The sequence below is a fragment of the Pipra filicauda genome, unplaced genomic scaffold (genome assembly GCF_003945595.2).
Source record: "Pipra filicauda isolate LSUMZ 115617 unplaced genomic scaffold, ASM394559v2 scaffold18_size4552066_pilon, whole genome shotgun sequence".
NCBI classification, from domain to species: Eukaryota; Metazoa; Chordata; class Aves; order Passeriformes; family Pipridae; genus Pipra; species Pipra filicauda.
In genome coordinates, this window is record NW_024104298.1 from 401478 (window position 1) to 415831 (window position 14354).

Genomic DNA, 14354 nt, shown 5'->3' on the forward strand with positions numbered 1-14354 from the left:
TTCCAAACCTCTCCCAAACTTTCCCCCATGATTGTCCTGACCTTTCCAAGGTCACTGAGCATGGCCCCAAAATGACATTGGCCAGTTCCCTCAGCACTTGTTGGTGCATCCTATTGGGTCCCTTGGATTTGTGTTTGTCCAGTTTGTTTAAATGCTTGCTAATCTAATCCTACTCTACCAAGGCTAAATCTTCCCTGTTCCAGATCTTCCCATTCACCTAGGGGGCCTGGAATTGCTCAGTGACAGCCTTGCCAGTAAAGACTAAGGTAAAGAAGAAGGCATTGAGTATCTCAAGTCTTTTCTGTGCCCTTTGCCATCAGATTCTCTGCCCCATTTAGCCAAAAGAACAGCACAGCAGCAGACACCAATTCATTCTGAGGCAATAAAAGCAAAGCAAGTAAGAGGAAAGTGAAGGTTAAAACAGAGGATTCAGAGACATATTGAGGCAAGTCATCTGTGGAACAGAACAAAAGGTCACACAGCTAAGAACTTTGGTAATGCAAAGGTATAACAGCCATACTATGAATTTACAATTTTTCAGAATTTTCTCTTTTTTGGTTATTAGATCTTCAGTAATGCTCATTTATGCAGTTTTGTGAGAGAAATGGAAACAGAAGCAAAATAAAAGGGCATGCTTATGTGCATACACCAAGCTGTTTCTGTGTTCCCTACAGCAACAGAATATAGAACTCATGAACCAAAAAACCTATAAAGAAGTTGATATAGCAAGGCAGTATCTCTAATTTCCCACACAGAGAAACATATATAGTCTCCTCCTTCCAATCTTGCACTTCTCTGAAAGCAGTAAAGTATAATTAAGTGAAATTGTAAGAGATAACTGTAACGCAGATAAATGTCCTCTGGCAGTAACCACAAAATTCATTTTCACCTGTGACCTAGAGTCAAAGCTACAACCACATCTGCACAAATTAATGCATCAACCTATTGAGTTATCTGCACAATCAGAATGATTTATCAAATTTTCTGAGAACCCTAATATTGTAATTAAATTGTTCTCTTTGGGTGTCAATTTTCAGAAGCCTTTAGGACTAAATAATTGCAAAAAAAAACCCTTACTTTACAATTGCTGACAACCATAGGATGACTTATTAAAAATACTCATTTTAATATTGTAATTTGTTACATAACTACATACTCTAAACAACACTTGCAATAATTCACTCCTTAAAATGCATTATTTGTACATATTCCACTTGGACATTTGGAGCTTTTTGGTCCAGTAGCGTCCACTAGATCTGGACTTAAGGGTTTAGGTTCACTCCTCTCATCTTTAGAGATTATAACTCAATTAAAATTTTAATGCTAAATAAGATGCATTTGGACATTTACATTCTTCCCCATGAGTTCCCACAGACCAGAACAAGGTCAGCCATGCCTCCACATCTGTATTACTGAAGCCCACAATAAAGAGGGGAAACAGTTGGGATGAGGAATACATCCATGCAGCATTTATGAGGAGCCACAACACTGGCCAGATATAGCCATTCTCTCTGCAAGTTGTCACCTATACACACAGGACTCAGATAACACCCAGCAGAGCAGAGTGCTTGCATCTGTGAGACAGCTCCATTAGACACAGAAAACAAAAAATAATACATGGCAAATACCTACTGTAGGGCATGTTACTTTAACTAGGAAGCTCCCTGAGTTAATCATAAGCTAGGAGCTGACAGCTAGAAATCCATTTCTATTGGATGCAGGGGTATAGACTGACCTTTCAACCTTATCAGCAGAATTATTCAACACATTTGAGAATATCCAGTTTAATTTGCTTCTATACAGTAAAGGAAGAGAAGCAGAGGGATATTCAAAGCATATGCCCAAGTGAGACTTCTGGAAGATGATATGCAAATAGATTATCCATAATTCAGACAGGTCAGAAATCACTCAAAGTAAAAATAACACTAGAAAACCTTTTCTGTACGTGGCTTATGAGCCATTCTGGAGGCCTTCCCTGCTCAACATCAGACTGGCCTTTTTAGGTGTTCACTACCCATTCAAAGTAATGCTGAAAAAGGCAATGAAGTTAGGGTCAAGAAGCAAAAGGGGAAAATCATACAAGGAAAAGGAAGTAATAATTACTAGGGGTTGAACAGTTTTATCAGATTTGAATATCAGAAATGGCTAGATCAGTCTTAAATGAAAAAGATCATTTTATCTAACCTTATCCAAGTAATCATGAGAGTCAAATTGCTCTTGCAAGTAGGACAAGATTTATAATCTGGAACCTTAGTCTCTATTACCTTGCTAAATGTCATTGGAATAAAGGACACACAAAAATTCTAAAAATTCTGAAAAGCTAGCTCTCAAACACACCACTACAAGCACAAATACTAACAACTCTGTGAGTATAAACAGGAAAATTAGGATAAAGTAATTACTGTTAGTTAATGTCAGTTAATGTCAGAAATTAGAAAGAAGAAAGTGAAAAGGTTCACAACACTTCACCCTTTATGCCTAGTTAAAAACGGTAAGATCACAAACAACACAGAAGGTCTATCATAAACAGTGCTGGTCAAAAGATGCTGTTCTTGGAACACAGAAACGCAAGAAAAAGAAATACAAATGGGCAGACAGTGACTTATCCCCCAAAACATACTGTCGATGATAAGTTGTTATGTATCTCTATGAATAATAACTGTAAAAGTCTACAAAAGGAGTGTTAGAAGGAAGAGCATAGTGAAAGAATTCTCACCTTTTTGACAATCTTTCCACACAATTTTTCGATTTGTCTCATAATTGTTATTCAACCAGGTGAGGATTTTTCGTTCATACGAAGAATATATATTACTGGATAAAGGTTCTGGTTTTATTCTTGGCATGTTCTGCGTGCTTTCCAAGCTGGATGGGTCAGTTTTGCTATGGGAAGAAACACGTCGAAGAACAAACACCTGAAATGATAAAAACGTGTTTTAAAGCATGAATTGTAAAAAGAGTTTCGAGTGGAAGGATTAAAAATAAGCATCAAATTCAAAAAACAAAAGCCCTTCTAATATAGAAAAGGTTAAAGAGTTTACACATTAGCATCCACACAACCGTTACCCAACACCAAGGTGTGAAATGTCTCCAGGGCAAGATGCAGAGAAGCAGCTGAGATCACTTGGTTTGTTCAGCTTGGAAAAGGTTGAAGACTGATCTCATCACAGTCTACATGTTCCTCAGGGGGAGCAGCAGAGGCACAGGGGCTGATCTCCTCTCTCTGGTGACCAGTGACAAGACACAAGGAAAGGGAATGAAGCTGCATGTTCAGTGTGGATATCATGAAAAGGTTCTGCACTCAGTGGTGGTCGGTCACTGGAACAGGCTCCCCAGGAAAGTGGTCAGAGCACCAAGTCTGTCATATTCTACAAAATACAGACTGTACTAATATAACATTTCCTAGTAGGAACATGTTAATTCACTGTTAAAGTATTAGAACTATGAAAACTACAATGTTCTCACTCTTCCTTTTTCCTTCTCTGATAGAGAGAAATAAAATACCTAAAAGTATTTTTAGTTTTACAGATCTGTTTGGAAAAAAAAAACAAACAAACAAACACGGAATATACCACAGATCTTTTTCAAAACAAAGTTTTTGGCCATCAGTTCCTCGAAATTTTGTAGCAAACATATCTGAGGTTTACCTTGTATATCTGCAGTAGCACATCTGTCCAAGCTCGTTTGCTCACTGCCTCAAATGTGTTGTCCTCCAGGACGAATATATTCTTGTCACTAAATCTGTCTGAGCTTTTCACATCTCCCATATTCAACTCCGCCTTCAGAAAAAGGGATGGGATTTATTTTCCATATTCATTTCAGCAGTTTGGATGGAAATTCACAAGAGGACAATAAGGCATCGGTGGCATAAATGACTGGTAACATCTACTATAGTGCAATAGTGACCAACAGTAGAACCATTTACAGTTTGCCACTATCTCAGGAATAAGAGCTACAATACAGAATTGACAGGAGTTGAAAGCAGCAATCAGGAAATAGAAGCAACACACAAGATAGAAAAAAGAAAAAGAAAAAAAGAAAAAGAAAAGGAAAAAAAAAGGAACAGCTTACCTTCAGTGCAGTTTTTTCTTTTTTCACTTTAATCCATATCTTGTAATCTTCAGGTTCAAGCAGAAATTCTGGCATAACATGAGGAAGATATGCCCCTAGGCTTCTGAAATTGTAAAGCAGGAAAAGTTAATAGGTAGAAAAGATAATTGTTTTTATGATATATAGATATATAGATATATATACACTCACATACACATACATACTGGAAGTCTTATGGGTGTAAGTGAAGGTATTTCAAAACTCTGTTAACCGCTAAACTGACCTGCCATCCCTTCTCAAGTTGCTAATAAATGCAATAGGAAAAGTAATTGTAGAAGAAAAAGGCAACTGCATTAGAATGAATACCAAAAAAACTAATTTTCAAGCGAAGAAAGACTATTCTTTACCTCAAATGACACAGTTTAAGCAAATGAGCTGGAAAGGAGAAAACAATGAAGAATTTTTGTTTTTCTCAGGGGAGCAGAAAAGCTTCCTGTCTTTTAGATCAGGAAGATTATCATACTGTAACTAGATTTAAATTGTTCTCTGTGGTTTTGACATGGTTAAAGTGAATAAAAGTCAAACTAACTTCTCTTGTTATATAACCAGTCTTTCATCTAAATGAAGTGATCCTACTTTTCTGGTACCATATAGTCCAACATAAATTTACTTTACACATTAAAAGTCAAATGTCAGTTCAAAATTTGGATCATGACAACTTATTTCTCTTCCCATAGAATTATACTTTTCTAGTAACAGTATAATCTCAGTTTCCATACTTTACATGGTGACATTATCTTTTCATATTATTAAAATGTCATGTTTCATTCAATTATTTGCATGTTTTTAAAAACAAAAATACTTTATTCAGAGACCCAAAACCAGCATCAAGTTAATAGTCTGGTTCTAAAACTTACCATGTCTGAAATTTCCATTTTTCATTCACCCATAGACTCTGTCCAATGAAAACCATTTTAATTTTCAGCTCTTCCCGAATAATAAAAGACTGGAATCTATAAAATATTAATCTTCTCAAGTATCCTATCTTCCTTTTGATGTTTTCACTTGGAAGGTACATGGGAATAGGTGTAATCTACAATTTTCTTTCCAGGAAATGCTACATAACAAGGTTACATGTCATCACAGTAAAGCTCTATATAACTGAATGTTCTCATAATTGGCTGCATTTTGCTACTGAGGAACATTCTTTCAAAAAAATTCCTCTTCATTCAGGTGGATATTTAAGCTGATGCCAGCTCTCCAAGATCAATATTTTCACACTGTTAAGACATTTTTCCTCAAGACACAGGACTTGCAAAAACTTAGTTGTACTATAAAATACCCAAGCTCTTCCTTTACTGCTGTGGTAATGCACCAAGGAAATCCTCTGAGTGGGGGACAATAAAACTGATAGTTGGAATGTTTCCTGAAACAGTGAGCAACATCCACCTGCCTTGACAAGTGGAATTATGCTGACAAGAAAGTAGTGGTTGGTGGAAGAAATCCAAGAACTGTCTGCTGACTTTCCACAAATCACAATAAACATGCAGGGATAGCAGATCACAGATAAATTACTCATATCTCAGCTGGCTCTAGAAGTCTTATCATCACTACAGACAGTCATGACAGCAGTATAGATATTGTACATTTTTGTTCTATGATCTATAAACACCCATGAAGAAATGCAAATATTCTAGATGATCCTAAAATGTACAAGTAGGAAAAGTATATTCATAAATCAGGAGGAATGAAGAAATATTAAAGGATTCACATAAACTAGAAGAGGCAGGAAACTAACAGGATGTGGTAATGTTAAGCACATACTGAGTACAAATTTAATTATAGAAGGGTTCAGACTCGAAAAGACCTCCAAGATTATCAAAATACAGATAAGCCCAGGAATTTAGCTAGAACTGCTTTCCTATGAAAACCTGTGTTTTTCTCAGATTGTTATGGATTACTAATTCATGTCTAATCAACAGACTTCAACAACTGCCACTCTGTGTACAACAGGTGCTTGACTTAGCCTTGACCAACTGGCTGTTGCTTCAATTCTGCTCTGAATACTCCAGTGACTTAACAGACAAAACTCAGTAAAACTGAAGCCGTTTATTAAAATTTAGCTATTAAAAAGCTTTAAAAAATTCCCAAGTAACCACCTTAAAAACACCTAAGTAATTCTTTCCAATTGCTGTTATGCATAACAAAAAGGGTTGGGATCCACTTACCCCAAAACTCATCATTTTAAAGTGTGCAAAACCCACCATTTATGCTAGTTTCAAGACTCCTAGAGTCCAGAAAAAGCTCAAAGGGGAGACTGCACAGAAGAGCCATCAGGCTCCACCAAGAACATCAGTGGAATGGTAAGAACATTAATGAAAAACTTAATCTAACCATCTACTGAGTCTGCCTAAGTATTGAGGTTGAGAGTCATCTTCTTTTGCAATAAAGGAAGCAGAGTTCCTGTGGAATTTCTGTGTCGAATATAACTTTCCAAAGGACACTTTGATTAGTGTAAACTGCAGAGGACAACCTTGGTAAAAACAAATTAAAGGTCATAATACATAAATCTTACCTCACCAAAAAAAAAAAAAAAAGTATCAAAGAAAACCTACTGTACACCATTCAGTTGGAATCATGTTTGAACTATGCTAATTGAAAAGAGCGGAAAGAAAAGATGGATGAATGCATATTTCATCATACTTGTACTTACTTGAGGAAAGAAAGCAGTGCTGAATGCTGCCAGTGGAGCTGTAACATTCGTTCTACTGGATCACGGGACAGTAACTGGCTCGCTGCAAAGCCTGGTAATGATTCTCCATACAGATGGAATAACATCTCACAAAAACCCTTATCTTTGCTGAGGTTTCGCGTAAAAACCTTATCTTGAGAAATAGTCGTCTGGACTTTACACACATCGCTAAGAGAGAAAAAGCCTTTGATATTATTCTTTTAAATGCACGAAATGATCTAAAATTACACGTATCAGAATGTTAAGTTTAATAGGCCATGCATTAAAAACAGCAGCAGGAAGGTCGAAAAGTATAGCAATTTTTCCTTTTTACAGAACTTCAAGAATTTTGAAGTGCATGTAATATTTGTGTATGTGAAATACTTCATACATAAATTCGTGTTTGTCAATGCTTTTGCCAAACATAACTTTGATTCCTATCATGTTTATAAATGTCTATGTGTTTGTGTCCCAGAAAAGTGGCTTCATCATTATTTAGCAGCAAGCTAGATAAGGTCAGTTGAGTGATGCCACTAAGACTGATTTATGTCCATGGTGTTTGCAAGACTATGAAATATTCTATCCCATATGTTTCTTGATCTTTAGATCATGTGAGGAAAAAATGACGTTGTTAAACCACTTATGCCACCAAAGAAGGGACAATGGTTAGAACTGTGTTCATTCTGGGAAAAGAATCAATTTCAGTTCAGAGGGTGACATAATTTGAACTGCCTATTTAACATAAACTGCATTTGACATGCCAGAGCATGATAGTTGAAAATATATTTCAGAAAGTTAAAAATAACCCCTGGATGACATTTTCATATAAGCAGCACATATAAGCTATAATTTTAATAGAAAACTGTACATTAGAGTGTGTGTATATTCCTTAGATCGTATCCAAAACACTTTAGTACATATGTGCCAACATTTTGTTAGACAGACATGAGTATTCTGTAAGCAGATATTAATTACCATCTCAGTGAATGAGGTATTGAAATAGGATTCTGTCCCTTAGGCCAGCCAAAGAGCGTGAACCAACTCTTAATAGCAGTTATAGTCTTTTGAAAGAAGATGTACTCTTCTTTATCTTCATCAGGAGAAAGAGATAATTCAAGTTTATTTTTTTCCCTACGACTTCGACGGACAACTTCACTCTCTTCACTTACAACTTCACTGTCTTCACTGGCATATTCAGCACTCTCATTTTCAAAAGCAGTATCCACCTCTGAATGACACACACACACACAAAAAAAGAAATCCTGAAATATTCCTTATTTCCCTATTTTTGTCTAGTACAAAAATATTTAACACACAATTGTTTCCAAAAAAAACCAAAAAAAATTCAGACAACAAATGATCAGCTTATTCTGGGAGTAAACAATTGGCATGCACATGTCTTGGGAATAGAACAAACCACTGAAACAAAGAAAAAAATACCCAAACAGCAAAAAATAAACTCAGACATGGCTTACAAAACCACAGACAGCAATCTTAAAGAAACAGTCATACAGTTCCAATAGGTACAGCTTTGCCAGTCAGTCAGTGCTAGTTCCCCACCCCAATCACACAACATGGCTAAGTTAGTGATCAGTGTTCAGACACTTTATCAGTTACTCTGTAGGTATAATTAAGCCCACATCTATAAGCCTTTGGACTTTTATCCCCTCTTTTAAGCCTTCTCTCTCCTAGATTCTGACCAGTTCATAACAACAATATTATTGCACGAAAAGATAACTAGGAAAACAAATAATTTTTGTATAGCACAAGTAACTTAGGTAACTGTCCTTGAAGATGTATTTTATTACCACTGTTGCAGTTTTAATGTTACATTAAATGATGCAAAAATTAAACTAGCTGATACCTTTGTGAATAAAAAAAGGCTTGTTGGGATTTAAGAAGAAAAAACAACTCATTGTGGAGGAAAGATACTTATTTTTTACAAGGTCATTGAATATATGTGTTGCATTGTACCTGACAGAGAAACTTCACAGTCTGAGCCACTGGTTCCACCAAAGGAACTTGAGGAAATACTGTGGGAAGGGGACTGGGGTGTAAAACACGGATGCATAACAACTTCTGCACTACTGCTGTCTTTACAGTCTGTAAAACAAGATGGAAGTTGCACTTGAGAAAACATATTTTATTGTCTGTGCTCTAATAGATTATAAGTGGATAGCTGCTTCTATATTTTCCTACTTCATGCTTCAATTAATCAAGTAGCAGTTCTGATTTGACTCATCATGTAAATCTCCCTTCAGTCATTAGACTGGGGGCCAGAAAAAAGTTTCTTGCATATTTTTTCCATTAACTGTATGTTTTACAGGATGAGTTTTCCTACTTGCTGAAAAGCACCCATCAAAACAATGCTAATTCAAGAATTCTGTCATGAACAAAACATTCTTAAGGACTTTTTGATCACAGTTGTGTAATGAGTCTCAGCATACCACTATAAAGCTCTTTCAGACCCAACAACACATATTTTAGAAACCAAACTCAGAAGTAAACTTCAGCAATCCATCATTCTGAAAGAACATATGTTCTGACATTCTCATGTTGGCCTATGATAGGATTAGAGGACCCTCTGCCAGCTACTTCTGATGTCAGTCCAGAACAAAAGAGGAACCAAGTGTAGTTTCTAGAGAAGTAAACACACTACTAAGAGAAGGGAAAACTCTGTATGATTGACATTTGATTGCTGGCATTGTTATTTGTATCATCTGGAGCAATTGCTGTAAAACAAGAGCATGGTGTCCAAGTGGAAGCAAAGCCTTCCTGAACAGCTTTCAAAGATATGGTTTGGTCATATTAAAGTCCATTTCACACCAAAATAGTCTATAAAAAAACACATAAAAAGACTCAAAGAATTTAGTGGTAATGACTTGCTTCAAAATTGATACAAACTGATAGTGTGAACAAACCAATAAGCAATCAATGCAGGACAGAAATATCCAATCATTAATGGGAGATCATTTCTTATAAAACCATTTTTGGCTTAATCCTCAAGGGAAACCTACAAAGCATCTTAAAAAGACAACTCGCAAAAATGGTCTATTGGTCACACAAAACAAGGAAAAATAAATAAAAAAAATACACATTAATAGGAGATAATACTTCCTCCCACTTTCCTATCTTCATTTTATTGTGTTATAATCCCTGAAAGATATGGTACCAAAACTACAGTCTATAGCAGAGAAAAACCCCAAAACATTGTCTGTCTTTTTGCTAATCCCTTTTTGAACAAGTACTAATTCTCTTTTCTCTTAAATACTCCAAATAACACACTTATTTTAAGTTAATGCAGTCTTAGAATTCGTTGTTTAAAGCTAAATCTGTTTCAGATCAAAGGACTAACTTGCTTACCTGAAAGTCTTGTCTCTGTAATCAAAACATAGCAGATCCCAACAGCTACCAAAAAAATACAATTATTTACCCCATACTTGAACCTGCTTTGAGCAGGAGGTTGGACTAGATGACTCCCAGGGATCCCTTCCAACCTGAATTAAACAATGATCCTAATCTCTTCCCATAAGCACAGCCACACGTAAAGAGATTACAGATCACTGAGGCAGAGATGGGGTCAGCATGGGGGACACAGGCAGAGATATAGAGACAGAGAGGCAGGCAGAGGGTGGCAGGCAGGGAGACATATTACAAAAATATTTCTGCTCTCTGATCACAGGCTTTTATTAGGACTTAAAATATGACTGTGCCATTCACCCTTCAACGACAGCAATTAAAAAAAAAACCTGAAAATAATTCACGAGAGGCAAATAATGATCATATTTAAAAAAAATATCATGTGGCTTTCTTCAAAATATATGATCACTGTCTATCAATACAACTTAAATTAAGTAAATTTATACTCTATTATTTGGACCATACTCTCTACTCACAATAAAAGCTTCACAAAACATCCTGTAAAATTTAGGTTTGTTCAATATTTTTTCAATAAACAATACCTAATCATTTATATATTTTCCTCATTTTGAACAGGAAAACTGAAGTTATTAAATTGTTTTAAAAAATTAATTGCAGTATCCCCCTGAAATTAATGAGGAAAAGTGCCATCTTGATGATCACATTCCTGTTATAACCCTGAAAACATTGATAATACTACTGGACATAATATAATTTCAGAGGTCGATTGTTGACTACTTACGGCTTCTCAAGGTAATTTTTTGATCAGAGCAGTGAAATGCCAAGTATGGGTATAAAGTAAGAAGACAATTCTCTGCTGTTGCTGCAATCTGAATTGAGAACCTTTGAAAACAAAACACAGAAGTTACCATTTTCTATTTAGCAATGGTAATCGAGACATTTCAGCACAAGGACAAAAGACAGAATGAAGGTGTCCAGACAACTCCTCCACTCTTCTGTAGTGGTTCAACAGGAGATTGCACAGGTGGGAGTGCACCTATCAAAGTGCTGAGGTTTAGTGTAGTACTTCCACTTCATAGTTTTACTATGAGTACAGGTGTATCATCAGTCTGAAAGAGTTAGCAGAGATTTCAAGAAATGAATTAACTCTGTCTCTCTAAAAAGAAAACAAAATATCAAAATCACGGCTGACATTTATGAGTGTCCTATAACTTTTGACAGGGGAAGTTTTCTTGAAAAGTAACTTCTATTTTGATATATCATTTTTTTCTGTAAGACTTTGCAGAAATGTCAAAATAAATACTTAAAAATAAATAAATTCAGTTTAAAAACAAGAAGATATTGACTGCAATTGCTTCAATATAATAGAAATTGATGTTCATGCTTCAATGTTCACTAGAGTGTCTGTACTATCTGTAGCAGCTATATTAATGTGCAGCAATCCCCCTTTTAATCCTTTTTTCGTGCTTCACCTCAATCTCTGAGTCCAGTCAACAAGCAAATTATTGCCATCAATGGAACCCTGTTAGCCATCTGTATTCATGTTCTTAGCTCATTGCAACTGACAGGTAATTAAACTGAGCTTAGTCCTATGTTATTAAATAGCTGCGTTTGTACTCCACTCCACATTTACTTATTAACTAACATGAATGTTAATTAACTGTTTTGACTAAGCTGTCAAAAATACAAAGAAAAGTGTATTTTAATAATTCACACAGCATGCTGATATCCATCTTGCTTTAATATATTGACAATTATGCATATTGGAAATGTACCTTGCACAGAATATTTTATTTTCTTCAAATAAAATACTGAGAGATTCCTATTTATTGTAAATTTAGATTAACATTAAAAGCTATCACAAGACCTTTCAGATTAATTTATATATGACATAATCAGATTTTACTGCTTTTTTTATAGAAAATCAAGGAAAACAGAAATGTTTTAAAACTACCAGAAAGTAATTTTCTCTTTCATGTTTCCCTCTCCTTCGATATCCCTTTCAAGAAAACTTTTTAAATAGAGAAAGGGTCCAATATAATCCATAGCCACCTTCTTATCTGTAAATATTCAAATTGGAATTCCAATTTCATAGCTAACAGCTATTTAAATCAATAATCCAGCTCTACAACGATTTTACTTGTTCATAGGACATGTCAATCCTATTGGAACAAGGGTCTTGGCCAGTTACACCTTGTAGCACAGTATTTTTTTAGCTAATGTCATCCTTTCTGCTTTTATTCAGCAGAAATCTCAGGAGCAGGACAGATGGCTATAAGAGGTATATCAACATGTATCTATATGCACAAAATGCATATTTGTACATGCTCAAACCAGGTGTCAGAGCTTGTTTTTTCTAACTTTACCAAGCCATTTAAAGACACGCAGGATCAATAATGACAACACAGAAAACTTTGCCAACTTCCAACCCATGACTTTACTGTGGTACCTCAGCCATCTCCATCCTCAGTGCTGGTTTGAGATTTGGGCATATGCCAAATTTTCATTCATGCTCCAACTTGCACAGTAATGAAACACAAAAGTGTGCTTGAGAACAACTGCAGTACAGCTTAACTACTTATCCAAATTCCGCAAGTGATACTACTCAAAGCAAAAACACTAAGTGCACATTCTGGAATATAAAGAACAGCCACTGCAACAGAACATCTGTGTACAAATAAATCCCTCAGAGGTCATGGTGATGCTGCAAGAGAAGCTCCTCCCTGTTCCATGCTGCTAAGAACCCCACAAGGACACGCCTCGTTGCCCGCTGGTAACACAGTAAGAGAAATGAATACACCCAAACAATACAAATATTGAGGATGAGCAGATGGATCTGCAAGTCAACAACTGATTCTGCAGCTAACACTGATGACAAGGATTTAGGTTCTGTGAAGAAGGGACTGAAGAATTTGCTATATGGGGAGATTCTGAGCTGGGAGGAAAGAAGGCTCAGGGGAATCTTGTCTGTGTGTACAAATATCTGATGGGAGGGGAGAAGGAAGATGGAGCCAAACTTTTCTCAGCAATGCTCAGTGAGAACACAAAAGGCAATGGGTACAAATTGAAATACAGGACATTTTATCAATTCATCAGAGAAAAAAAAAAACCAACAAAATAAAACAAAACATGAGAGTGGTTAAACTCTGGACAAGTCTGCCCAGAGAAGTTTATGGACTCTCAATCTTTTAAGATATTCAAACACCAACTGGACAAGAGAGTTGATTCTTTGAAGAGGGGACAAGATGATCTCTGGAAGCTCTTTCCAACCTCAGCCATTTTGTGATAATAAATATCAACTCACTTATTGGCCACCTGTCCACTTACCATTAAATATTTTAATACAGCATTTTCCCAAAAGTGCAGTTTGAAAGGAAAGTTCAAGAATGAGACAGTAGCTAAAAAATTAATCTGAGTGTCAAATGATGACACTCCATTCCTAAGGACATATGGCAGAAAAGCAAAGGTGCTAGAGTTAAATGTTTCTCATACAATGATAAAGGCACTGAGATATACAGCACCAGACAGAAAAACATACACATTTCCCATACAAATGTAGAAAATAGATTACAAAAGACATGCACATTCTGCACGTGCTTAAAATCATCTTTTACCACTGACCTTTATTTATAACATCATTAATAAAATGCCATTATAAAACTAGAAGTCTTGTATAATATATTTATTTTGGCATTTGCAGCAGAGTTTAACTAAATTATACAAAGGTCTGTGTTACTCTGTTGGAATGAAAGGTACCTCCATTGCTAGCAAATGTGAAGTCACTAATGTGTTAAATTATTCAGTGTATTCAGTTTTATAATGCTTAATAAAGCAAGTAAAAAATTTGTTATCTACATGGACCATCATTGCCACTGCTATTTCAGTGTTTATTCCCTAATGAGTATTTCAAAAGAACACAAAATAGGAAAATTGCCATTAAATATATTGTGTTTACCAAAATTTGAAACCTGCTGATCACCAAAAGTAAAGCTCCAACTGTGATGACAAAAAAACCACCTAACGCTGTAAGAAAAAGTTTATATAAGAAGTTCTTCACTTCTCTTCAAGTAACTGATTTTTTTCATTAAATTATTTGTTTTAATGTTTGTTGAAAGACAAAAGAACCTGAACCAAAATATATTTATCCTTTTTAATCTGCTCTATAGCATTTCAGATGTTTCCTGAAACAAGTTAT

General features: G+C 35.6%; 1 protein-coding gene across 1 annotated transcript in view; it reads right to left on the bottom strand.

The window, feature by feature from the left end:
- Positions 1-14354, bottom strand: part of CFAP47 (cilia and flagella associated protein 47) — a 277322-nt gene that overhangs the window by 210065 nt on the left and 52903 nt on the right. The window contains exons 27-33 of the mRNA XM_039380204.1: positions 10941-11041; positions 8753-8881; positions 7754-8006; positions 6761-6967; positions 4069-4171; positions 3645-3776; positions 2717-2912 (exon numbers count right to left, since the gene is read on the bottom strand). Of these exons, the coding sequence (XP_039236138.1) occupies positions 2717-2912; positions 3645-3776; positions 4069-4171; positions 6761-6967; positions 7754-8006; positions 8753-8881; positions 10941-11041 (1121 nt within the window). The remainder of the gene's footprint in view (positions 1-2716; positions 2913-3644; positions 3777-4068; positions 4172-6760; positions 6968-7753; positions 8007-8752; positions 8882-10940; positions 11042-14354) is intronic.